General features: G+C 46.2%; 4 protein-coding genes and 1 long non-coding RNA gene across 17 annotated transcripts in view; 3 read left to right on the top strand and 2 right to left on the bottom strand.

Moving 5' to 3' along the window:
- LOC117773902 (protein Shroom2-like) overlaps positions 1–12,968 on the top strand; it is a 15,124-nt gene extending 2,156 nt beyond the window's left edge. The window contains exons 1-12 of one of the 12 annotated variants that reach the window (XM_034605774.1): positions 769–864; positions 5,122–5,223; positions 5,524–5,541; positions 5,790–5,912; positions 6,033–8,325; positions 8,419–8,474; positions 9,778–10,389; positions 10,897–11,412; positions 11,801–11,978; positions 12,094–12,366; positions 12,452–12,821; positions 12,874–12,968. In XM_034605774.1, the coding sequence (XP_034461665.1) occupies positions 5,129–5,223; positions 5,524–5,541; positions 5,790–5,912; positions 6,033–8,325; positions 8,419–8,474; positions 9,778–10,389; positions 10,897–11,412; positions 11,801–11,978; positions 12,094–12,366; positions 12,452–12,724 (4,437 nt within the window). In that variant the 5' untranslated portion in view covers positions 769–864; positions 5,122–5,128 and the 3' untranslated portion in view covers positions 12,725–12,821; positions 12,874–12,968. The other 11 variants (XM_034605783.1, XM_034605804.1, XM_034605767.1 and 8 more) reach the window with 11 other exon arrangements.
- LOC117775095 lies at positions 8,516–12,658 on the bottom strand. 2 transcript variants are annotated; one of them, XR_004616178.1, is made up of 4 exons: positions 12,521–12,658; positions 8,852–8,936; positions 8,698–8,752; positions 8,516–8,561 (listed from the first exon to the last, which is right to left on the bottom strand). It is a non-coding gene; the product is annotated as an uncharacterized LOC117775095 (long non-coding RNA). The 2 variants fall into 2 exon arrangements; XR_004616177.1 differs by lacking the exon at positions 12,521–12,658 and adding an exon at positions 11,990–12,128.
- Positions 12,969–14,223: 1,255 nt separating the features above from the next.
- LOC117775062 (neuronal acetylcholine receptor subunit alpha-2-like) lies at positions 14,224–15,716 on the top strand. Its single transcript, XM_034607888.1, has 3 exons — positions 14,224–14,602; positions 15,201–15,352; positions 15,448–15,716. The coding sequence occupies exons 1-3, from the start codon at positions 14,554–14,556 to the stop codon at positions 15,562–15,564; spliced, it is 318 nt and encodes a 105-aa protein (XP_034463779.1). The 5' UTR covers positions 14,224–14,553; the 3' UTR covers positions 15,565–15,716.
- Positions 15,717–15,789: 73 nt separating this feature from the next.
- On the top strand, positions 15,790–18,412 carry LOC117774672 (neuronal acetylcholine receptor subunit alpha-2-like). Its single transcript, XM_034607263.1, has 4 exons — positions 15,790–16,820; positions 16,931–17,433; positions 17,563–18,016; positions 18,095–18,412. Exons 1-4 carry the CDS (start codon positions 16,557–16,559, stop codon positions 18,218–18,220), a joined length of 1,347 nt encoding a protein of 448 aa, XP_034463154.1. The 5' UTR covers positions 15,790–16,556; the 3' UTR covers positions 18,221–18,412.
- Positions 18,413–23,459: 5,047 nt separating this feature from the next.
- Positions 23,460–25,719, bottom strand: zgc:113142 (uncharacterized protein LOC503524 homolog). Its single transcript, XM_034607522.1, is given in 5 exon segments — positions 23,460–23,687; positions 23,689–23,949; positions 24,333–24,466; positions 24,543–24,695; positions 25,084–25,719. Coding segments are annotated over 5 exon segments (1,005 nt in total). The 5' UTR covers positions 25,436–25,719; the 3' UTR covers positions 23,460–23,582.
- Positions 25,720–26,270: the final 551 nt, after the last annotated feature.

Below are 26,270 nucleotides of genomic sequence, written 5' to 3'. Positions count from 1 at the left end.
ATTTTTTAAGAGCTTGAGTTAATCTGTTTACATGTTGCTCGGTTCATTTTCATCTGCTCATCACTTTTTATTCTAATAATTTCAATTTCTGTTAAAGATACAATAGGGTTAGTGGGTATTTAGTGACATCTAGTGGTGAAGCTGCATGTTGCACCCTCTCCTTTCAAACATGAAGGAGAACCTGTGGTAGCTTCAGTTGTCATAGAAACTCAAAAGTGTGTAAATATAAAGTATTTAAATACAAAAGGCCCATTCCAGGGTCAAGAAAACAACAAGTTGTACAATTTAGATGAAACACAGTAGTGAAAACATCAAATTGACTTAAATATAATTATTTGTACTTAAAAGAAAGTTGGGGAGTCAATTATAATTTATTCAATTTACTTTTTACTACATGTGTCACTGACGTCTTTAAGCCTGAATCCAATTACTGGCTGCAAAGCCACAGTCCTGGGTTTAGCTCTGCGGAGTGGGTTGAGCCAACAGACAGAGAAGGTGGATTCACGCTGAGACCCAACGACTCACTCAACCCACAGCAAACACTCGATCCAAGTATCGTTCACCGAGCGAACGCCACAATCACACCAGCAGGTGGAAACTCAGAAACCGTCTCTGAGGGGACGCTGAGTCGTCCACAGAGCTGCCTGGACCCTGGTGTCCTCCCCTGTTTGCAGGAGGAGTGGTACAGTCCGCGTTGCCTAGGTGAGTTGACACTACTTAGTGGGATAGGCCATATCAGCAGAGCCTATTGTTTTCAGGGGCTTTGGCTGCAGAGTGGGCGCTCCTGTCTGTGTGTCTCTCCTCTCTCTCTCTGTGGACATGTTTGGCTTTTAGAAGATAAAGAGGAGATCCCTCACTTCTCAGGTATTTCCTCTTCCCCTTCTCTTTCCTTCTCCGCCTCTTTATTACTTCATCTCCTGCGATTCAATCATTTGGCTTCCTGACGAACGGGATTAGATCAGGAAGCGCTGGATGAGTGTTCAGATAACGGCAGGTTTTTCTTCATGTGGACGACACATGACGTTTAGAAGACGGCGACAGGTTTGAGTCACAGGGTCAGAAAGAAGCTGACTAACTGCCTGAGGGAGTTTCTTCTGCTTTCTTTAATATCCTGAGGATTTATGTGACGGTGGGGAAACGGACGGATGACAGCTTTAGTGCAGGTAAACTGTTAGAGCTAAAGCTGTGTGTGTGTGTGTGTGTGTGTGTGTGTGTGTGTGTGTGTGTGTGTGTAGAGTAAATTTACAAGGTAAATCTTTTGTTTGGTAAATCACTGTTATCTCACTCACACAATCTCTCACACAAACTCACACACAATAGAATGCACACAGGTTGAAAGCAGCTGATCTGATTGTCGACTACAGATTTAAATCATTTTCAGAGGATTCTCGTACGTGTGTGTGTGTGTGTGTGTGTGTGTGTGTGTGTGTGTGTGTGTGTGTGTGTGTGTGTGTGTGTGTGTGTGTGTGTGTGTGTGTGTGTCTGTGTTTTCACCCTAGGCCCAATAACATGATCTTAATTTTTGACCTAAAACAAAGTGAAATTTATTTAACAGGCTCTTTTAAATTTTATGATGTAAATAATAAAATATATTCTTCTAATACTCATGAGGCATTTTAAAGCTTATGTTTTTGTCTGAATATTTCAAATGTGGGTCAGTTCAAAACATATTTTCTCACTTTTTCATCACTTATACTTAAAACCATTACAAATATTAAACTAATAAAAAGAATCAGGTATTAGTTGCTATGAATGAATCCTGAGTTTGATCCCGGAGCCAGATGTGCCGGCTGTTTGTTGTCTTCAGGTAAATCAAAGATCGGTTCTTTCTCGTTCAAACATTTCTGCCTCCCTCCTCTTTTGATGTTTTTGTGGCCGGTCCCGGCGGTGACACACCGATAAGCCCAGCTGTGATGACGCCGGCATTTTCTATTGTGCGTCTGTGTTTAGAGCTCAGCGCGGCGTGGCTCGGCCCCACGGCCTGATGCCACCGCCGCTGCTGGATCCGCTGCCAACAAGCTGGTGATTCAGCAACACGTGTCCCCACTGAGCCGCAGGATGAGAGTGAAAATGCGAGGGAGTTATCATCTTACTGAACATCAGTTGTTACTTAGTGTGCGTCGCTCTGTACAACCAGGACTTTTGTTTGTTCAGTAAATACCAGGATTGAGAATTTCAGGAATCTAGTAAAACAAAGTGTCCGATCCAGTCGTCAGTGAGTTAATACTAATACTAATAATATAAATTAACACCTGAAGCTGCTGTAGTGAACGAGTCTGACCCCGACAATCTCCTGCTGCTTCTTCACGTGTGAAAGACAAACTCTGGAGATTTTCAGACAGAGTTCAAGTCTGAAAATGCCAGATTTCCTGGAACAACTTAAAACTCACACCGTCATCCAGGCCTCAGTGGATCACGTGACCTCTGACTTCTCTCCTCAGAGGAGCAGCTATTTCATGGTGAAGGAGCCGCTTGGTATCTGTCTCCTCCTCCTCCTCCTCCTCCTCCTCCTCCTCCTCCCTCTCAGTCTGACATTGGCTGGTATCTCTCAAAACAGACACTGACCCCGGCCAAACATTCCTGTCTGTGTTGTGTTTCTCCACAAGGACACTGAAGGAGACGTAGAACAGAGAAAAACTGGTTTGTGAAACACACACGACGATGATGGATTCAGACATTGTGGTGATACATGAGATGCAGCAGCAGCAGCAGGGTCAGAATTTAACCAAAATCTAAATCTGATAATGATTTGCTTTGGTTTATTTAAGCAGGAGAGTCTCTGGAGATCAGGGTTCAGCTTCTCCCCACTTTAAAATTAAATATTACAGAGAGGAGCATCTTTTCTGATTTCAGTATTTTTTCCCACAAAGGTCCATTTGTTTGTTTGTTGGTTTATTAGTCCACAGGATTCACACCACTTCTCTTTTCTTTTATATCTCTACTAGAAGAATCATGTGTGGACGTGGGAGCTCCACTGAGGGACGTTCTAGGTCGTGGTCATCCCGTACTTTATATCCTGTATTTGTCTTTGTGACACAGAGATCTGTTGTGGTGTTGACGCCCCATCGCAGCCACTCACAGTCCAAACACTAGATTACAGCAAGGACGCGGGACAGGACAATAACTCCTCCCCCTCGTCTCAAATCCCCCTCAATAATCCCTGAGGAGGAAATCTCCTCTGCAGCACAAAGTGTGTGTGTGTGTGTGTGTGTGTGTTCATACCAGGGGGGGGACGGTGGTGGGGAGGTGGAGGGAGTCAGTGGCTCCTCAGTCATGGTGTTGCCAGATTCCTCAGCACTCGTTTCTGTCAGACCGGTGAGAGCTGCGGTGTCAAGGTGCATCTTCTTTTCTGTCCTCGAGTGTTGTTGAAGGAGTCGGTCGTGGAGATGTGAGGTGGAAGTGTCCTTTCTGAACCGGGCCTGTCACAGAGCACAAAGTGTCACAGGGTGGGTGAGTTACCGTCATGCTGCTGCTTTCTTTTCACAAAGAGAAACAAGACGCTCGTTGTCACTTCTTTATATTTTGTTAGAACTGAAACAGATCTGGTTTAATCTCCTTCGTCCTCATGCATCAATCTACCTTCATGTTTTCTAAATACAGACGGACTCACTGCATGTGCTGTTGTATTAAGAAAATAAAGTTCAGGCTCAGGTCGGTTTGCAGAGATTTCCACCAAACTTGACGTCTGGAAAGTTCAGATTTCCCCACATTGTTTTGGTGGAGTAGAAAAATGTCCATTCCCTTGTCTCAGCTCTTCACCGATATGTTGTTTCCCTTCCCCTCTAATGAATCCTCTCGATGACAGATTCACTCACAGCCAACTGGGTCAGCCGTGTTTCAGTTTCATGCCTTCCTGAATGAGCTGGGCTCGACGTCAGCTCATGTTTCCTGGGAGCGAGCGGCGGCGTCTCCTCCCCTGTGGAATATCTGTGACAGAGCAGCTGTATCCCTTGACAATAGACCCTCAGCGCTTTAGAAAAAGGGACATTTGCATTTCCATTGTGCAGGAGGCAACGCAACTCTCACTTTGTGTCACGTTGGACAGAGGCAGGGAAGGTTTTAGGGAAACCCCATCTCTTGTTTTAGATACTTTTGGGGCTTCTCATGAATACCAGAAACTTTTTATAGTAAACTTAAACTGAAAATCAAACACGAGTAAGTAAAGGAAGTCAGAAATCTGAGAATTGACAGAAAGTCTGAAAGATGATGGTCTTTTTATTCCATCACTGTGACAAGCTGGAGTCAGACTCCTGGTAGATGTCCAACAGAGACGTCCCACTTGAAGCAAGGGTACGGCAGGGAGGGAAAATACCTCCCTGCATTCCTCCTGTGAAAGAATGCAGCGTCTCCATCACGACCCGGCAGAGTTAACGTTTCAATCAGGGCGACTCACGTCTCGTCTGGACGAGACATTTCACCTCGATCGACTTCTGAACTCTGGGAATTCAGGAAGAGTCCAATCAAGAGGTTTTTAACTTTGTGGATAGTTTGTCTTCTTCAGGAGTTGTTCTTTTGTTTTTAGATGAATGAATCTAATCACTTGGATGTGAAGGAGGATCTGGTGGCCGGGAAGCATCCACTTTACATCCGTCTAATTTTTTCTAAAAGCTGAGCAGCTAAGCTGTGTAGGAGCCATATGGCTGTGACAGGTCTGTCGCCTGCTCCTGTTGTGAAGCCTCTTCACAATAATAGAGGTTGGGGGGGGGGGGGGGGGGGGGGGGGGGGGGGGGTGTATACCTGCCTGCTTGGCCTTTATACATCATTCTGGATAAAAGTGCACTCAAGGATTTGGTGCAAAACGCAGTCACGAAGCTTTTAAATGAATCCAGTTGTCCTAATTATCCAGCTGTAATTAAAGTGGATCTAAATTGGGTTGTGTTGTCTTTGTCTCGGCCTCACACCAGTGGGTGGTCCACCCCTTGTGGTGCTTTTGAAAAGCTGAAAGAGAGAGTGAGCATCCTGGTGAAATAAGTTTCCGACCTAACCCTCCCACTCACTGTCTTCCTGTTCTTTCTTCAGAAAGAAGAAAATTCGGCTGCATGATGTTTCTCTGTTGATGTTTGATGCCGACGTGTCCTCCTCCTACTTTCCTTATTTTTCCTTTTACTCACCACCCATCAGGCCTAAAATGGTTGATGTTGTAACGCCGCGCACAATGCCGTCAGAAACCGAAGTTCACGTGGCAAGGAGCTTTCTGACCAAGATTTTGCGAAGCTCTATGAGGTACCGTCAGCGAAACGTGTCCTGTTGTGATTGCTGGTAGTTTGTGATGAAGCAGAGTCGCCATTGGTCACTATGTTGTGTTGTGTTCCTTTGTATTCTCCCCTCAGTGATGTTACTAGTCCGAGCTCAGTTGTGATTTGTTCCTTTGTCTTAGTTGATTTGGGTTTTAAAGTTGTTTCCAGTCGTGTGATGTCCAGTCAGCTCTAGTGCTATTATTTGGTTTTAGCTCACATCATTTAAATTAGTGTGTTTTATCCAATAACCACGTGTGATGATTTTCTCTTTCAACACGCTCTCCAGGAAGAACCGCTTCAAAGGGTATGTGTACGTTCGGTGGGGATAGTTAACAGTTTGTGTTTCTATAGGTGATAATATAAGAAATATAAGATTTAATTTGATTTCCAGGTCAGAAAAAATAGTTAAAGTTTGTTATTTTGCACAAAAAACCCCACTCAGCTGAATTATTTGTGTTTGAAACCCGAGTTTGGGAAAACAACGCAGAAGCTTAAATGTCAAACACTCCCTTGTGATAGTGTAAACTGTTGTGTTTGCTCTGTGCCTTGCAGAAAGAATGATCCAGGCTCGCGGCCCCATTCCTGGCACTCCTCCAAGCTGACAGAAGAGGAGACAGAGCCCGCTGGGAGAGAGGCCACCCCGGCACCGGTCTGGCAGCCAAAACATGAAGCAAGGTGAGGATTTAAAGTTCTCCTCTTCTGTTCCTCTGCGTGAGACACGGCACAAATTATATTCTGTCATTTGATTTGTCTCGCACCTTAAACTTAACTTTTTCTGCTGACTTTACAAACCAGGCCCGAAGAATTGTCCACTCAAGGGGAACAGAACAGCCAGCGTCAGCTAACCAGTCAGTTCAGCTCAGTGAACAACATGGAGAGACTGGACCGTCCCTCTCATCCTTTCCCCCCGGGTCGTCTTTCCCCAACCAAATACATCAGCGGTGCAGAGCCCCTCACTGGACCTGCAGGCAAGAGAGACTCTGCGTTCAGCTGCTTCTCCAACGGCTCCAGCCCTCCTGTTCACGACCAGAGCACGTCGGGTAGGAAGGGCACCAGCACTGAAAACATTTTCTTCAAGGGCCTTCAGAGCGAGGGGCTTCAACAGGCCGGGCGGCCCAGGTACCACCAGCCGGCGCTGGGGAACGGAGGCTGGGAGGGGTTACGGGCAGAGGAGCAGCCGGCCACTCGGGTTTCCATCGCAGGGAGACTGAGCATCGGCCCAGTGTGGCAAGTACCAGAGAAGAAGTCCCAGTCTCCGCCTCCCCCACCTCCTCCCCTGCGCAGTGACAGTTTTGCCGCCACAAAAGTGTTCCCCTACCCCGAAGGGCCAAGTGGTCCCACAAAGAGCCACCGCAGATCCACAGAAAAACTGACTGAGAGCAACGAGCAGAACGGCCTCAGATCTCTCCAAGGAAAAACCTCAGATCCCAGACACAGCTTCAAGCCCCTGCCCGCCAAAGACTCCCTCCATCCCCCCCACGCAGCAGCCGACCACAACCACAACCAGCTGCACCCCAACAAACTGTTCTCTTTGTCCAGCAATGACGTGAGACAGTCTCATTACACCCAAGTAGCTGCCCACCAGAGGCAGTACAGTGATGAAAGCCCCTTCTACCTGCAGACCAGGTCAGCTCCTCCCGCAAAGACCCAGAGTGTTGGCAGCTACTATCGCAGCCTCCAGGATCTACCCACTAATCTTTTCAACCGCAGGCAAGTTAGGCACTCCACCGCATCCATGAAAAGTCCTGCTGCAAACCCACACCTGGAGGGTTGGGGCCACAGCAGATACTATGGACCAGGAAGCAAGCATCTGGCTCAGGCCGCGGAGCTTCAGGCCAGGCAGGGCAAAGCAGAGGGCCGGAGGGGGGAGCCGGAGAAAGCACACTGGGTGAACAGCAGTGAACCAGGCTTCTCAAGTTCATTGAAGGCAAAGTACCCTCTACCTCAGTCCCAGATGCCTTACAGCGAAAATAAGGAGCGAAATGGTCATTCCCATCTGGGGAATGGTCTTCATCCAACCTCAGAACATTGTAATCAGAGCCGCAGCCTGGAGGACGCTGCAAAGAGAGCTGAAGGACACAGTAATGACACCAAAAGACATTTTGCAACACATCTAAGTAATGATCATAAGGTCGGTCTTTCAAGGCAGCAAGACCCATGGGTGCCTCAAGAAGACCAGCGGATATCCCCCCTGAAAACCCCCCTCCTCCACTCCCTGGCCCAGGAGAGCAGGAGTCTGGCTGAGAGGCAACCTGCAGCTTTGACCATGGGTGTCACGTCCAGCCAGGATACTGGTGACACCATGGCCACCGGCAGTGGAAAGGTGAATCGACGCAGTGACCGTTATGCTACCACGCTCCGCAAAGAGATCCAGCAGAAACGAGCTCAGCTGCAAAAGAGTCGCAGCGCTGCAACTCTGACGTGTGATGCAGAGGACGAGGAGGTAGAGGAGTGGAGATCCACTGAGACTTCTACGTCCTCGGGTGCCTCCTTTTCCAATATCTACAAGGATCACCTGAAAGAAGCTCAGGCCCGGGTTCTCCAGGCCACCTCCTTCCAGAGACGCGACCTGGAGCCCCTTGGACCCGAGGTGCCGGTATTGAAAACCTCTAATGGACGCATCAGAGGACGTAAACGCTTCCCCCTGGCAAAGAGGACTCACTCCTTCTCAGAGCCGGACAAGATAGACAAAGTAGGGGTGGAGTTAGAACCTCAAAGGGGGTCCTTCGGAGAGCGCAGGAGGTTCTTCGAGGCCAAACCAGCTTTCTCCAGACCTGTGCTGAAGTCAAGTCAAAGTTCAAACCTGAGCACAGACCTGGGTGAGGTAAGCAAACTTAAAGAGAACACTTCCTCCGCAGACCCCGACCTCCTCAGTCCTGGGTACAAACAGATCTTACTGGAGCAGCAGAGGCTCGGGACCTTCGCTGAGTACCAGGCCACATGGAACCAGCAGAAGAAGTCGCCAGAGGCCAAGACGCAAGGGAGGTATCACTCTGCAGAGAATATCTTGGATGCAGATGCTGAGGAGAAAGTCATCTGCACCCATGAGAGATCCAGATCATCCCCGTCTGCAGACTTCTATGCACAGGTTAGTTTTTCAACATCTGCAATACTGAGAATAACGGTCATTGAGGAGAGTCTGAATTTACAAAAGCCCTGAACTCCACCTTTTACTCTGCAGAATATTCCCTCATCGTGGAGAGACCCTGAAGACCAGCAGAGCAGTTACACCACCAGGTGAGGTTCTAGTTTGTTTTACAGCACATATATGAGACTAGAACGCTTCAGCAGCTAAACGCCGACCAGCCGCCTGGTCACTCCGACCTGTCAAAACATCCGGCACAGAGAAATGCCGATGAAGTTTCACGTAGATGAGGAATGTATTTGAGTGGTGAGATTTCAGAAAGAGAACAGGTCAGGTTTCCTGCACTGAAAGGAAATGATCATTTTCCCACTTTACCTCCTGCTCACGTTCAGCTGATTGGAATCTCCCCGACTCCCATAGCAAACAACACCTAGATTTAAAAAGGTGTCAGTGGGGTAACTGGTGATTTACGACGGGCGGAGAGTGTATCACTTCATTCTTCAGCTGCTGTTCACAAAGAAAAACTTACTGATCTGTTGCATTCGTGACCATTTTCTTGGTCAAATGGTGAAATCAATCCACAGCATTCGCTCCTTTGTTGTATTTGTTGCATTCTGCACAGAGTAGGAGAAAAACACGCGTCAGGAAATGAGACAATCAACCAATAGTTTACCCAGAAACACTTTTGCAAATGCTAACATTAATATTACAGGTTTACAATAAGGTAAATACTATAATTAGACACAGTTCAGTTGAAGTCAGGCCTCAGTGTTTGTGTTTTTACATTCATGGCTCAGAATAACACACACACACACACACACACACACACACACACACACACACACACACACACACACACACACACACACAGAATCTCTAAAGCCTCAGTAAACAGAGTGGTGCCTCGCCAGGTAAACAACTCGGCTAAGTCTTAAAATCTCATCCTTTTTTTACAAGAGGAGTAAGTAAAATCAATGTTTAACTTCATCTCAGCCAAATGTTTTCTATCAAAAACACATTTATTCAAGTGCAGAATAGAAATCGTCCTTTTCAGTTTCAGATGTTGTTTTTTTGAAGCAAGCTGTGGTTCAAACAGCCGCAAAACGTCGTCTGACTCATGTCGTCTCGATGCTGGTTTGTGTTGGTGCTGAAAAACACAGAAGATATGGAGTGAATCCACGAGGACGAGTGGGAAAACAAACCTGTTCTGTACTTAGCTTGAGCTGCTTTGTAAGGAAAGTTAAATTAAATCAATGTATTTTTGTTAAAATAAAATAGGCATCACCTCAGGTTTCATTTCACTGCTGTATATGGCTTATTTCAATGCGTTTGCAGGGAATCTGTTGAATCACATGTGTGTGTTTATTTTGTGGGAAGTTTATTGTTTCTCTGTATTTGTCTAAGACCATGTTAATCTCTGGCACTGATGAAGTTTATCTTTATTTTGACCACTAGGGGAGAATCAGAGAACCGACTTCGATATCAACCCGACCGCAGCCCACACTCGGCCCCGTCAGTGCCCAGGAACGAGGGCCCAGCACCAGGCCTCTCCGACCACAGGACCAAATCCAACGCTGCCAATCCCTCCCAGACCACACTCTCCTCGGGCCCTCGCAGCCACAGCCCCAACCCTGGCTCCCAGCACGCAGCTCAGCCTCCACAAACCAAGGGCCTCCTGCCGCCGCCCAGGCCCCTTTTAGGGCCAGAAACCACATCCTCCTCCCAGGAATTCCTCGCTGCCTCCCAGGCAAAGCCGGCGGCGCTCCAGCCTCTGTCCAGCTGGAGCTCTGACACCCAGCACCATGATACTACCCCCGGCTCCTCTGCTGGCCCCGCCCCGGCCAGCTCCCCTCACCTCAGCTGGACATCCCCACCAGATGTGCGTAAAGGAGATGTAGAGCCCGAGCAGGAGAGGGAGCAGCTGCCACGGCCTTCATCGCCTCGCTCCTCCTGGACGGCCCCTCTGTCTTTACCCACGGCGGATCGAGTGCGGTCTCCCTCGCCACAGTTTGCACCGTTGAGACTGACCGACAAGCCGCCGGCCGTGAAGGATGACTCAACACTCAGGTAAGCAGCTTAGCAGAAGTGCTTCAGGTCTCCTCAGTGCCCCTCGTTACGTAAAGCGTTTCCCTCGTGTACTCGTGGGAGAGGCTCTGAAGAAGAGCTCCAGGTAAACAAGTTCAAGAGGGAACAGTTGAGTTGAGACGTAAGTTTGTCAGAGGAACGATGTAGTGGCTTATTCAGCTGCTGCACAACGACCGGGCTGGATCTCCTCTGAAGCCTCAGATGAATCGAAGTGGAGGCTGTAATTTTGTGAAAGCCACATGACTACTGTGACCTCTGCTTTCCATCGCGACTCTACTGTACGATCCTTTAATTAGAAGCAGTCAACTGAGCAGCTCTGGTGTTTGTTAAAGAAAATGAACCCAATACTGTTTTGTCTTTATTTTCCGTCGCCTGTCCTCCGAGGCATCTTCCTCGCTGACTCAGTCACTTCCATATTTAGTCTCAGCCCCATGTTTCAAAAAAATAGAAGTTGAATAATTTCAGGTTTTGACACTGAGCTGTTTCCAGGTCGGAAAATGAGCTGAAGCTTGCAGAAGGGATGGATGTGAACAGTCCAGTGAGGAAAGTCCCCGTGAGGATCGTCCACGCTGAGAGCAGCTCAGACCGGGGGGGACGTGCCTACCTGCCCCCGAGCGGCGAGACCTGCAGCGCCTTTGAGCCGTCGCCGTACATCCCCTGCCTGGGGGCCACAGAGCACCCGGTGTCGTCCCTGTTCAGCGCCTACATCCGCCAGGTCACTCAGGACCCGGGTCAAGTTTCCTTACAAGAGACGGACAAAGAGTCGAGCTCGGCAGGTGTCCAGCGGTCAGAGGAGGACGCCAAGAGAGAGGAACTGGCCAGGGACATCATGGGTAAAGACAAGTCCCTGGTGGACATCCTCAACCAGAGCGGCAGGAAGACCACCATGGACCTCATGGAGGGGCTCTTTCCCCCAGAGGAGCAGATCCTGGAGGGAGCCCACCAGAGGAGGAGGACCCCCACCAGCTCCAGGCCGACCACGTTGTCCCCCAGGATCACGGACAGGTGGGGAAAGAATCCTTTAACCTTTGCAAGGTCGTCTCCATTTCTTCACCAAAACATCCTGATGAAGTTTTTTATCTGGATGAAGCAAGAATTCCTGAATTCCTTGCAGTGATGACCTCTGACCTCCCCACAGCAACACTAGCTTTCTGTAGAAACATGTCCCAACCAAGAAAAATGCATATATGAATAAAACACAGGGAATAAAATGTTAAGGGGATTAATCATGATGGTTTAAATTTAAGTTTTAAAGCCTTTTTGTTAACTTTGTTGTTCACCCTTAACTCAGCCTGCCCTCTAGTGGTCAAACGATTCATTACAGTTATATCCTCCAGGCATCACTCTTAGATTGAAAACTTAAAGCCGTCTGTTCCTTTGCTCTCTCTGTCAGGAGGGGGGAGGAGGAGGATGTGTCTGCATCAGCAGCAGCTTCTCTGGTGCCCAGCTCCTCCTACTACAACACATCAGCTCCCAAAGCCGAGCTCCTCATCAAGATGAAGGACATGCAGGGGCAGCTGGAGGAGCAGGACTCTGAGGACGAGCTGGACATCGATCTGGCCAGTAAAAAGGTCTAACTCACCCACCGCCGCCCTGGGACATTGACGTCATCATGTAGAAGTTGGAAGTGTAGAAAAACTCTCCTTTAATGTGTTAAAAGTGTTTTACTCAACGTGTCCTCTACAGCAAGAGCTGATCTCCAGCCTGGCGAGGAAGCTGGAGGTTCTGCGGGAGGCGCGGCAGAGCCTGCAGGACGATGTGGAGGACAACGAGACCCTGGGTCGGGAGGTGGAGGTCACCGTGCAGCGCCTCTGTCAGCCCAACCAGCTCGACAAATTCCGCATGTTCGTGGGCGACCTGGACAAGGTGGTGAGCCTGCTGCTGTCGCTGTCGGGGCGGCTCGCCCGGGTGGAAAACGCCCTCAACAGCCTGGAGGACGAAGCTTCGCCAGAGGAGAAGGTAATCAACCAGGTCACATGAAAAAAAAAAGATTCAGATTTGTTTTTAAATACACAGAAGACATCTCTGTATCCTTCTCCCTCAGCGGAACCTGACGGAGAAACGCAAGCTGCTGATGCGGCAGCACGAAGACGCCAAGGAGCTGAAGGAGAACCTGGACCGTCGAGAGCGCCTGGTGTCCGGGATCATGGAGGTCCACCTGGACGCGGAGAGCCTGGACGACTACCGGCACTTCGTCAAGATGAAGTCGGCCCTCATCATCGAGCAGCGCAAACTGGAGGACAAGATCAAGTTGGGCGAGGAGCAGCTGAAGTGTCTGTTGGACAGTTTGCCGCTGGAGCAGAGGCCGACGCTCTGAAGCCTGGAAACAGCATCTGGTTCTGCAGAAGAAATCGTGCATCAGATTCACAACAAGCTGGAGGTGCAACATGTAGCATTTTGAATATCAATGTTGTTAAATCGTGTCCGACTCCACGGCTGAGACGATGGTTCCAAGCCTCTGTTTCCTTATTGTTCCTCAAAAGACACGATTAAAATAGTTCCTGTGCTGCAAAGATCTCAGACCAGAGAGGAGTTTAAAAGAAATAATGTTTTGCACATTAGACGAGGACACGGAGACACTGTGTCGTCGTTTGTAGTCAACTGATTCACGGCTGGGTCGTTCAAACCGAGGATGGAGAGAAGATGAGTCTGTCTGCATTGTTTACAGGTTATTTTCTATTTTAATGCTTGTTTTATGCACAGCAGACATTCAACTCAGTATTTTGTATATTTTAGTTTTAATGATAATCTGGTATTTCAGATACAAAAGCTAAAATCAAAGTCTGACCTTTTCAGCATCATATTAAATTCAATCTTCAGGCCACCATACTGTTAATTGGTTGTTTTTGCACCTCAACGCCCCCTAGTGACCAAACAACCAAACATGCACACACCAGATGATCTTTTCAATCAATTGGTAGAAGAATAAATTTGGTTGTTTTTTCATTTGACAGTATTTCCAGCCTCACCTTGATATTTGTGTTTCCGAGTTGTATTTATCGCTCTGCATTTGCTTGTGTTTTCATTTCTTAATTTTCTAGTAATTTATTGTAGCCTTTTTGAAAACGTGTACTGGAGGAAGGGGAAACGTTTCCCCTGTGATTTAATTTCCTGACATACCTTTTTGTTTTCCAATGAAAGTAAAAGAAGAGTTTGATTCTGATTCCATTTTTTAAAAAGTGTTCTGAAAGTTTTTTCCCCACTTTTACAACGACGTGTATTATTCTCTCCGAGTAGCTGTCGCTGTCACGTTTGATGCTTTTCTCACGCTGGAGAGGAACTCTTTCATTTATTTGAGAACAAGCGGTGAACCTGTTAAACTGGAAAAGACGATGCTGATGTGTTCCAGCAGTACAGATGTGTTCCAGCAGTACAGATGTGGCTCCTGCTTCTTTTCTGTAACCTCACAGCTTTTTCATTTCCCAAAAAAATCTCCCTGAGCTACGAACGTTTTCTACTTTGATCCACCACAGGGACTGAGGTGCAGCTGGAGGTTTTCAGTGAAGTTGAATCAAAAAGTTAGCACTTTACTCTGGTCCTTTTATTATTTTAGGAGACTCTCGACATATATATTTAAAAGAAGACGTGCCTACTGTAGCTCCGCACCGCTGTAACTTTCATGGACTGACGTGGCTACTGCGTACAGCCCACTCTGTATGTATGCAGTGGGCTCCACCACCAGCTTCAAAGCAATAAAATGATTTGTTGATCCCGACTTTTATTATTTCATGGTATTTTATATATATATATATATATTCACGTGACGTAGGCAGAGGTACATATGTATTATGGGGTAAATGTTTAAAGAAAGGAAGTGAAACCATGAAGCTTCACATAAACTCTGCAAATTTAAATATTGTGTCCTAACATGAAAATGTGTAAATGGATCAGAGGCACAGAGATACTGGAGAATAATCATCTTCATCATCATCTTCATCTTCATTATTATTGTTATTATTAAAGCAGCAGCAGAAACACGTGACGTGATTGGCTCCTGACGCCAGGAGATGGTGAGATAGTGTCGTGGGGGTTGAGGCTGTTTGAAGAAGAGCGGAGGAGACTGGGAACAAAGGCAGAACATCTCTGACACCACCTGAGCTCCATCTGATTTATAACATTAATAAACAACATCTCTGTTGTTTTAAAATGGATTTGACGCCGCTGTGCTGCTGCTGCTGGATCCTCATCAGCTCCGGTGAGTGAGGCGGTGACAGATAAGTGAAGATTGACTGATTGTTCAAATCGCTTCTTTCTCTGTGTTTCCTCGTGTTAGAAAAACCTGTGATTTAATAAGAAACTTAACAGACATCGAACTGTGAATCCTAGAAGGTTTGATGTTCTTTTTAATCTGTATATTACCATTTTTACAATATTCAATGTGTAGCTGTTAAGTTTTTTATGACATAGAAATGTCTCTTGTAGTTTCCTATTTTACAAATATTACTGTATAATCCATCTAAAATTATTTTTGTTATTCTTTCAGGTATAAAACATTTGACTTATAATATTTAAAATACACAACTTAGTGGCTTTATGATATAATAATAATATATAATACCTAACAAGTTATGAATGTCCTCTATTAAATACAAATTCAATTAAATGTTAAACTTAATAATGAGGATAAAATACCTTACAGCATTTATTAATTAATTATCTGCGACTCTAAAGCACAAGAACTATCTCAAATCTGTTCGTCTCACTTATGTCCCATAATTAAATACTCTTATAATACTTATAATAAAATCAAATGGCTGACCTCTTCCTCCTCTTGTCCCGTCCCTCGTTGTCAGTCCTGGCTGAAGACTGGACTCGTGTCCACACCGAGGACGAGCTCTTCAGGAGCCTGTTTGGAAGATACAGCAAGTGGACGCGTCCGGCGAGGAACATCAGCGACGTGGTCATCGTCAAGTTTGGCCTCTCTATCGCGCAGCTGATAGACGTGGTAGGAACACACACATCCTGGAGGACCCGGTAAAATGTAAAGAATATTTACATTTTACACTCTGATTCCTAAACTTGTGAATTCTTGGTTCTTAGGATGAGAAGAATCAGATGATGACGACCAATGTGTGGCTGAAACAGGTTGGAAAGAGACTCACGTGTCACTGTGGGAGAAAGATAAGAAAAATACAAGTTCTCAAAAAACACATTTAATCCAGTAGATCCAGAGTCTTATTTGGGTCTGCACCAACTTGCACATAGATTTCAGTTGATATAGATTTTTTCAAGGATCCATGATTTATTCTCTGGGAACCTCACAACTCTAAAGAAAAGTAAAAAAAAGGTTCCTGGATGAATGAGTTATTTCTGTGTGTGTGTGTGTGTGTGTGTGTGTGTGTGTGTGTGTGTGTGTGTGTGTGTGTGTGTGTGTGTGTGCGCTGACAGGAATGGACGGATTACAAACTGCAGTGGAATCCGTCTGACTTCGACAACGTGACGTCCATCAGAGTTCCCTCCGAGCTCATCTGGGTGCCTGACATCGTGCTGTACAACAAGTAAACACACACCAAACACTAACTTTACTTTTCCCTCCTGGAGCACGGATACGTGCGAGGTGTTGTTCAGGGTGCGCACACATCCTGAGATGACTTTGAATCGCTGTAGGTGGAGCTGGAAATAAATCTGTAGTGATCAATTACCTGCTTGATCCATATAACTGCGTCCTCGTCGGCAGGAGAGCGGATGAGGAGGGAAGGTCACTTGCATGGAGGCAAACAGCCATTTCTGCATATTCCTGCATAGCAATTGGTGATTCATGCAAATGATCCTGTTGAATAAATGACCCTGATTCTGTTGCGGCTGCACGGAGATCTTGCGTCACGCGGTTTTCACTTGAGTCTGGAGTCGAGTTTCTTCCCCTCGGGACTCGAGGAAGCATTAATTCTGCAGTTTTGTCTGTCAGGAGATGAAACTTTCTCCTCCTTCAGCATTTGTCTAAATGAGCTTGCATCATGAATACAGCGTCGTTAACATCCACTGATCAATTATTTAACGCCGCCTCTGTGAACGGGTTTGGCTGCAGGTTTATTGATTCACCTTTTGAGTTTGAAACGCAATGAGATGCAAACTCGGGAGCTCTGCTGAATAAAAAGTGCTTCAATTTCTTGTCAATTTTCTCTCATCTCCTCCAACTTCTACCTCATTAAATGTCGTACTTCTTGAGTTTTCTTCCTTCTGCTTCTTTCTCCAGTGCGGACGGAGACTTCGCCGTGACCCACATGACCAAGGCCCAGCTGTTTCACACGGGCCGCGTCCTCTGGGTGCCGCCGGCCATCTACAAGTCGTCCTGCTCCATCGACGTCACCTTCTTCCCCTTCGACCAGCAGAGCTGCAAGATGAAGTTCGGCTCCTGGACGTACGACCGGGCCAAGATCGACCTGGAGCCCTTTGAGAACACCGTGGACCTGAAGGTGGGACTGTTGTTGACTTTATACATCGTCTGTGAACCATGAATTTCAGTCTGAAAATGGAGGACTGAAATTCATGGTTTCAGCACGACTAACAAAAGTCTAACTTCCAGGATTACTGGGAGAGCGGAGAGTGGGCGATTGTGAACGCCGTGGGCACCTATAACACCAAGAAATACGACTGCTGCCACGAGATCTACCCGGACATCACCTACTACTTCGTCATCCGCCGCCTCCCGTTGTTCTACACCATCAACCTCATCATCCCCTGCCTCCTCATCTCCTGCCTGACCGTGCTGGTGTTCTACCTGCCGTCGGACTGTGGCGAGAAAATCACACTGTGCATCTCCGTGCTGCTGTCGCTCACCGTCTTCCTGCTGCTCATCACCGAGATCATCCCGTCCACGTCGCTGGTCATTCCGCTGATCGGGGAGTACCTGCTCTTCACCATGATTTTCGTCACGCTGTCGATCGCCATCACCGTGTTCGTGCTGAACGTGCACCACCGGTCGTCGGCGACTCACACCATGCCCCGGTGGGTTCGGAGGCTCTTCCTGTGTTCGGTGCCTCGCTGGCTGTGCATGAAGCGTCCACATCACGATCGGAGGCCTGTCAGGTGAGCAACAAGTCAACAGGAAGTGAGTTCAGACTCAGGACACACGGACTGTACTCGTCAGGTTTTATAATCATTAACATTTTCTAACATCTAACACAAAAAAAAACCAAACTCACTTTGCGTTCTCAGGCGAAGACGCCTAACTGATAGGCTCCTCCCTGTCTGGACCCCTGGCCCCCCCAACATCACATCTACCTGGATCACTGAGGAGTCGGACATCGATCTCCATGGTTACCAGCAGGACAACGGTTGCCACGACAGCCACCAGCTGGACTCCTTGGACAGCGGAGATGAAATTCACTACTGCGATATTCATGGTTACTCAAACCTGCCGAGGTCGGGGGTGAAGATAAGCGGCCGTTCGAGGATTTCCTCCCTCTCTCCACCTTCCCCTCCATCTCCTGGTTACACCCTCCTCCAACAGAGACGCTCCACACTCAGTTTGGACTGGGACACCCCTCCTGTGGAGCATGGTTTGATCCAGAGCCCATCCGGCGCTGTTCTGTCTCCTGCGGTGGTGTCAGCCCTGGAGGGGGTCACCTACATCGCAGAGCATCTGAGAGCAGAGGATGCAGACTTCTCGGCAAGTGTCGCTGCTTTTGGTTAATAAGAGACTTTCATCTAGAGTCTCGTCCTCTTCTCATCTGTTTTGTCTCTACAGGTGAAGGAGGACTGGAAGTACGTGGCCATGGTCGTAGACCGGATCTTCCTGTGGATGTTCATCATCGTGTGTCTGCTGGGGACGGTCGGACTCTTCCTGCCTCCGTGGCTCTCTGGGATGATTTAGATTTACACCTAATGTCAAAAGAAAGAAAATATTAAACTAATAAATACCTTGTTCGGGAAATGTGGACTGTGTGTGATCTAAATATTTGAGATTTCAGTCACAAAAACCCACATCTCCTAAGTTTCTCGAGGAGGAAACAAACATGTTGACCTGATTTCCTACTGATCAGTATCATGGAAACATGATTTGAACATTGATGAAATTTACCTCTACATGTAAATCATGTAGAGGTAAATTTGAAATAATAAGTGAGAAAATACACTTTTTTAAATTGGAATGTTGAAAAACTTGAAACAGTTCATAATCTGACCAGCTGGGGGCAGCAACATCCCACATAACTACAATGATGGCATCACTCTCACTGACTTAAAAGTCCTCCAGCATTATAATTATTTGTTTCCGTGTCATTTAATTGGATTTAATTGAAGTTGTGTTACTGTACAACTTTGTGAGAGCTCACGTAAACATGTTGATGACATGCAGGAGAAGGGAAACCAGTCCGAGGCTACTAACTGGTTCTACACCTCTGCAGCGCGCAGCACAGACAGTCACCGATTTATGTTGTTTTATGAATGATGCATAATGAAGTGATGATTTGTCGGTTGCTCAGATGACTCAAGTGGGGCAGTGGGGCCCTCTCAGCGTTATCTACCGCAATTAGATTGTTTATCTCATTTGAAAAGAAGAGGGCGAGTGAAGTGGGTCATCCGTGATTCCTCTCCTCCAGGATCCAGTACAAGTACTGCACTCAACCTTGGTCCTACTGCAGGACAGGAAATATACTTTGTAATATTTATATATATATGTATATTTATTTATAATAGATTTGCATGAGGGTCACTTTAAACATCTTTACGATCAAGACCTTAATTTGTCTCATGGGAGCATATTCATAGAGGTTTGCTCCTAGTGACGAAATTCGAAGAAATATCTTGGAATTGTGACGCTTTTTGTTTAGTTTTCTGATAATTCTGTCTCCCAGTGAAGGTCAGATCGTAATAAAGATAAGTGTTTGACAGAAAGAAAGATCCTAAGTTGAAAAACTAACGTCAATCGCCGGCTTCAGACGTCGGCTTGCTTGTTGGCTGGTTTATTGCAGATTTACAGGCCAACAAATGCTGCTTTTATGTAAAACAGCCGGATATCACAGGGCTTCATGAGAGCCGAGCCGCAGATGAGCCGCATGGTGAATACATAACACAACGATGGACTGACATGTGAACGAGCTGCTCCACAAGTCGCCCTCTGTTGTCAGAGCCACTCTTAACGTCTGGCTTCACGTCTTCAACACATATGATCAACGTGGGCTTTTCATAATTACACCGTGTCTTGATAGGGACCGAAGTGTATGAATAGTGGGGGGTCACATATGGGGGGTAAATCCCCTCTGGGAACTGGTCACAAGATGGTTGTCAACTGTTTTCACAGCCCGCTGGATTTATCAGTTGCTTAATAAAACATTGGCTAATGCGAGACTTTCACGGATGTGTCGCTATCGGCCAAAACACGCAGATCTGACCGCTTTATGTCATGTGATGTGCATTTATGTTTAGATTTAACGTGAGAAAAAAAATCATTTATTTGTCTTAATTCAAGTTCTATATATCTTGTTGTATTTGTTTTAGTTTATTTACAATAAAGTTTATGATTAAACTGTAAAATATCAAGTCTTTGTCTGAAGGATTTCATAACAAAAGTTTGTCCGACTGTCGTTGTGTTTAACTTTAACTTGTTTTCTAAGTAATAAGACGTCTGAGCATCAGGAGAAGAACACGTTTAACTCTCTGCACTGATGATGTAACTGTTAAATACCCTGTTTTCTGCTTCCTGAGCCGTTTGTCATCTGGAACTGATCCTGGTGGGAAACTCTGAACACACGTCACAGGGAAGAAGCTGTGGAACAGGCAGAAAACTGTTAGACCAGCAGTTAGAAGGAAATTTACCTTAAGCTAACAGCTAATGTTACTCTCTGAGCTAACAGCTAATTCTACTCTCTGAGCTAACAGCTAATTCTACTCTCTGAGCTAACAGCTAATTCTGCTCTCTGAGCTAACAGCTAATTTTGCCCTCTGAGCTATAAGCTAACAGCTAAAGATGCTCTGTGAGCTAACAGCTAATATTGCCCTCTGAGCTAACAGCTAATTCTGCTCAAAGCTAACACCCACCTCTGCTCTAAGCTAACAGCTAATTCTACTCTCTGAGCTAAGAGCTAATTCTACTCTCTGAGCTAACAGCTAATTTTGCCCTTTGAGCTACAAGCTAACAGCTAAAGATGCTCTGTGAGCTAACACCTAATATTGCCCTCTGAGCTAACTGCTAATTTTGCTCTCTTAGCTATAAGCTAACAGCTAATTGCGCTCTAAGCTAACACCCACCTCTGCTCTAAGCTAACAGCTAATGTTACCCTCTAAGCTAACAGCTAATTATCCTCTGAGCTAACAGCTAATTCTACTCTCTGAGCTAACAGCTAATTTTGCCCTTTGAGCTACAAGCTAACAGCTAAAGATGCTCTGTGAGCTAACAGCTAATATTGCCCTCTGAGCTAACTGCTAATTTTGCTCTCTTAGCTATTAAGCTAACAGCTAATTGCGCTCTAAGCTAACACCCACCTCTGCTCTGAGCTAACAGCTAATTGTGCTCCCTGAGCTAACAAACAACTTGACGTCCTTCACTTCAGGACACTCACCTCCGGCTGAGTCAGTGACGTTCCTCAGATCTACAGACATCACCCTCCTCTGCCCTCACGAGCAGCACAGACACTTCACCCATTTGACCTCAGATGCACTTTCCATACAATCACACCTGTATTTATACTTTACCAGTTTCATTTCTATGATTTTCTTTCTGCACTTTGGTCTCGACCCAGTGTGGCCTGATGGGAGAAGTGGAAGTTTGGTGCCAGGTTCTGAAATGGCAGCAGAATTAAACCTGTGTGTCCTGATCTCCACAACTCACGTGTGTGTGTGTGTGTGTGTGTGTGTGTGTGTGTGTGTGTGTGTCTGTGTGTCAGCTGCCTGTTGCCTAACTCTCAGTCTGTTGCCTGCAGTGGGTCAGTCGGGTTTCCTGTGTGATGAAATCGTATAAATAAGATATAAAGCTCCTGTTTGTTCAAGCGCAGGAAACCAAGTGAAAACAAGGATTGTCAGAATGTCACGCACGTAATAAACACCGATCGCTGAAATCAACAGAGATCAGTGTTTCCTTGTGAACGGGCTGTCAGGACAAATCTGCTTCACAAGATCAAAACTTCAACTGTCACCGCTTGTGTCAAAGGTCGTGAGCACACACGGCTCGGTTGTCGGCCTCATTTCTTGACAAACAACACAAGTTGGTGTTACTTGTAGGTTATACACTGAACAGTTGTGTTAATACCACAAAGGCCTTGTTCACACTGTTCAACTTTAAAAACCATGACTCATTCAAGTCAGCAAAACAAATAATATCAGGATAGAGAAACTCAGATTTCGCTCCTGGGCACAAACTCAACCTACAATGAACTGAACATTAAACCATCAGGTGGCATCTGCTGGAAACTGGGAAATTCCAATGATGTAATACAGTCTTTTATATTTACTGTTATGAAAAGAGACGTTTCATTCCACATCTGTGAGAGCTTTGTTCTGTGGAGTCGTCACTTCAGCCCAGATGCCTGGAAATCATATTTAAAACTAGAGGACTCCCTGGAAATCATATAAACTACAGACTCCTGGAAATCATATAAACTACAGACTCCTGGAAATCATATAAACTACAGACTCCTGGTAATCATATAAACTACAGACTCCTGGAAATCATATTTAAAACTACAGACTCCTGGTAATCATATAACTACAGACTCCTGGAAATCATATAAACTACAGACTCCTGGAAATCATATAAACTACAGGACTCCTGGTAATCATATAAACTACAGACTCCCTGGAAATCATATAAACTACAGACTCCTGGTAATCATATAAACTACAGACTCCTGGGAAATTCATATTTAAAAACTACAGACTCCTGGTAATCATATTAAACTACAGGACTCATGGTAATCATATAAACTAGAGACTCCTGGAAATCATATAAACTACAGACTCCTGGAAATCATATAAACTACAGACTCCTGGAAATCATATAAACTACAGACTCCTGGTAATCATATAAACTACAGACTCCTGGAAATCATATAAACTACAGACTCCTGGAAATCATATAAACTACAGACTCCTGGAAATCATATAAACTACAGACTCCTGGTAATCATATAAACTACAGACTCCTGGAAATCATATAAACTACAGACTCCTGGAAATCATATTTAAAAAGTAGAGACTCCTGGAAATCATATAATAAAACTACAACTCCCTGTTGGTCCATTAACGAGTCAATGACAGACAGAAAATCCAAAAGATGAAGTGATTAGATATCAGAGGTCAAAGGTCACGGTGACTCTTGGCCGAGGGAAACAACCACAAGCTGCAAAACGTTCATTCATAAGTAGAAAGATGGAACAATGGTTTGATTGTGGGGAGCTGATGACGAGTCATTTAGAAATGACGGTCACCCCCCCCCCCCCCCCCCCCCCCCCCCCCCCCCCCCCCCCCCCCCCCCCCCCCCCCCCCCCCCCCCCCCTGCCAGGCTGTTTCAACACTTGTTTTTATTTCTGGGAAACTCTGCTTCTCATTCATGAGGAAAACGAAAGTCGTTATCTTTTTCCACATAATCCCTGCAACCACAGTCTAACCTTCGCCTGACCATCCGGAGAACATGAGCCAATCAGAGCCTCCACCTGAGCAGGGGGCGTCTCTGTGGTCGACAGCGAGGGACACACCGTAAACAACAAGTGATTGGAATGATTAGTGACACTTATCACCTGATTGTGCTGCTCCCCGTCTTTAGGTCATTGTTCAGGTTGTTGTTGTGTTTCACTCTCACGGCCGCAGTCTGTGTTTCGGAGACGTCCGCGACCTTGGATCGTTAAAAACGACTGATATCTACGACGTGTGTGAACTTTAAATTGGGGTTAAACTGAGTTCAGATGAGTTGTTATTTACCGAACACAACAATCGTGTTATTGGAGAGATTTTTATTGATTCACACGAAGAGTTTGACACAGATGAACAGTATAATCTGGCCAAGAAACACACACAGACACACAAATATACAAACATGATTGTGTATTTGCTTGGTCAGGATAAGATACAATCATATAATGTATGTTTTCTTACAAAGGAAATGTAGGGAACAATAGAAATCATACGATACAAATAATAAAAATATATAACAACATCCGTAATGCTCAAATAATAAGAAATACACACGACAGAACGATTCACAACCAAAACCAAGTATCTCCCACGAGCAACCAGTGTTTGTCCTACTTGGCGTAAAGCATCTCTTTTCTCTTCACGTACATCGAGCTGAGAGAAAACACCGCGTCGGTAAAGACCGTGGGCAGCAACGGGTGCAGCTGGAAGAAAAAACCGGTCCAGCGCTGAGACCAGCAGGTATCTGTACTTGGGCTGCCCCGACATGACCGCGTGCATCATGGCGTCGATGACCACCGCCGTGTCCTTGAATCCCGCCTTGCACGTGGAGAGGAAGTACTCGCTGGCCATCTCGATGTACTGGCGGTTGAAGGTCTGCTTGCGCTCGTCGTCCAGTTTCTCCCAGATATCCAGACCCGACTTCATCCGGATGATGTTGGTGGCTTGGCCGAAATTACCCGGCTGGATGATGCTGACCTGAAAGTGGAAAAGTTACAAATCAGACGCTGCATCAATCTCTTGAATTGAGAGAATAGAATAATTAGGAGGAGGAACCGTTTGATTTATCAATCTAACGTCACGCTCGTGTCTGTTCATTTGTCCTATTATCTTTAAATTATGAACTAAAAAGACGAAATAAGTTAGAAAGTTATAAACTAAAGTTAACATGGAGAAGAAAGTGGTTGCTACCACCTCGTCAGAAGAAAGTGAACATGTGACGTCAAAACAAAAACAAGGCTGCAAACTCGGAGTCAGTTTCCTTGCATGAGTTACACCTCGTGCTCCACGGTGGATGTGTGTGTGTGTGTATGTGTGTGTGTGTGTGTGTGTGTGTGTGTGGTGTCACAGGATTACCGTACCTTCACACCAAAACTGGCCATTTCCACTCTCAAGCAGTCGGCGAAGGCCTCCAGGCCCCTCTTGGACACGCTGTACGCTCCCATGTTGGGGCAGTTGAAGAAGGAGAAGATGCTCGACACATAAACCATCCGACCTGCGGAGACGGGAAACGTCTTCAACATCACCTCCATGATTCAAATGTGACGTTACACTGAAGTACGACATCGTACCTTTAGCAGCACGGACCAGAGGCAGGAATGCGATGGAGGTCCTGATGCAGCCAAATAGGTTGATGTCGACCATGTTGTGGAAATCTTGAAACGTGCTCCACTCGATCTCGGACCAGTCGGTGATCCCAGCGTTGTTCACGACGGCCCACAGACCTGGCAACGTAGAGGTCAGAGGTCACGACTCAGAATGAGACGAAGTGAGTCTGTGGTCTCGTGTTGAATTTTACTTTCTCATGTCACAATGAGTCCAAATCAAATCTTCACATGTCACGAAGATACGTCACTGAAATCTATGGAAGCTCATTTAAACCAGAACAATACAATATTTCGGAGTAATGATACAAATTAAATCAAAATAATTGTTAAAGGTATTGACTTGTAACTTAAAAATCTAAAGTTGTGAGAATGAAAGTCAAAATCTAGACACTGTAGTTTATAATGTTACGATAGTGCAGATAAACAATAAACACTACTCATCAAACATCTGACAGTAAGAGCTCAGTATCTCAGCATCATGTTGTTGTGAGACACAAACTCTCACCCTTCTCCGGCAGGTTCTCCTGGACCGTCTTCTTCGCCTGCTGCACGTCCTCTTCCTTGGTGACGTCCAGCTTGAGGATTGTCAGATTGCTGGACGTCTGCCTAACCAGACTCTGGGCCCCGATTCCCTCCGGATACAAGCACCCGGCGAACACCACAAACCCTTTGTGGTTGAGGCATCTTGCCAGCTGGTGTCCGAAGCCGCTGTCGCAGCCCGTTATCAGCACAGCGTGGCCGCGGCCGTCCTGCATGGGGCTGGGGCGGTGGCGAGAAACCAGCTTGGCCAGGAGGAAGAGCAGGAGGGCAGCGATGGGGATGATGCCGATGACTTGGCCGATGAAGAGCGTGTTCATGCTGGCGACTGTGAACCACCGTGTCTGACGACTGGCTGATACTGCTGCCGAGCTCACTATATATACTCATTCACAAGACTGCAACAATTGATTGTGAGGGCTGTGCGGTTTGAGATGTGTTGGTGTGTGTTTGACACAATTTGTTCAGCTTCTCATGTGACGTTGAAAGACAACCCAGGAACACACAGTGGATTTTAAAAGTTGGTCAACATGTTCACTGAGGATGTAAAAATGATTTTGTTGGGAAAACCCAACGTGATAAAGTCACACGGCTTTATGAGGATTACAACTTTTGAGGGATTACGCTTGATAATAATACTTTGACAGAGTTTCTTCTAATTCAGTCGTTACAGAGCCTGTAAGTGTAAAAAACAACCTTCTTAAGTTCTCATTCGTCCCCACGTCTGTCCCACGACTCAACAAGGGGACGTGTTGTCTGGCACATTCTACACTTGGGTTCTCCCACTTGGGTAATTCCCATGAACGGTCGTTAGGAGTCATTGAAAACACTCTCCCCCTGTGAGTCATGTGTCCTGAGGGACTCTTCTTTCAAACCACCTGTCGTCCCTGGTGAACATGTGGACATTGTTGTCTTCTGACTGCTGAGTCCTGACCCGAGGAGCTGGCTCTCCTGGGCTGTGTCAGTTTCCCCAGTGTTCAGGTCAGGAAGCGTCTCTACTTCAAACTAAGTATCAGCCACAGAAAGTCCTGACTTCCATCCCCAGGAAGTTTACTACAATTTCACACCTCAGGACACATGACTCACTGGGTCAATGACTCCCAGTGACTCCCAGTGACTCCCAGTGGAAGCAACAGCAGGGAGGTTCCAGGACTC

This window comes from Hippoglossus hippoglossus, chromosome 2 (genome assembly GCF_009819705.1).
Source record: "Hippoglossus hippoglossus isolate fHipHip1 chromosome 2, fHipHip1.pri, whole genome shotgun sequence".
NCBI classification, from domain to species: Eukaryota; Metazoa; Chordata; class Actinopteri; order Pleuronectiformes; family Pleuronectidae; genus Hippoglossus; species Hippoglossus hippoglossus.
Note: the sequence above shows the minus strand (reverse complement) of the source record. Positions and strands in the feature narration are given on the sequence as shown.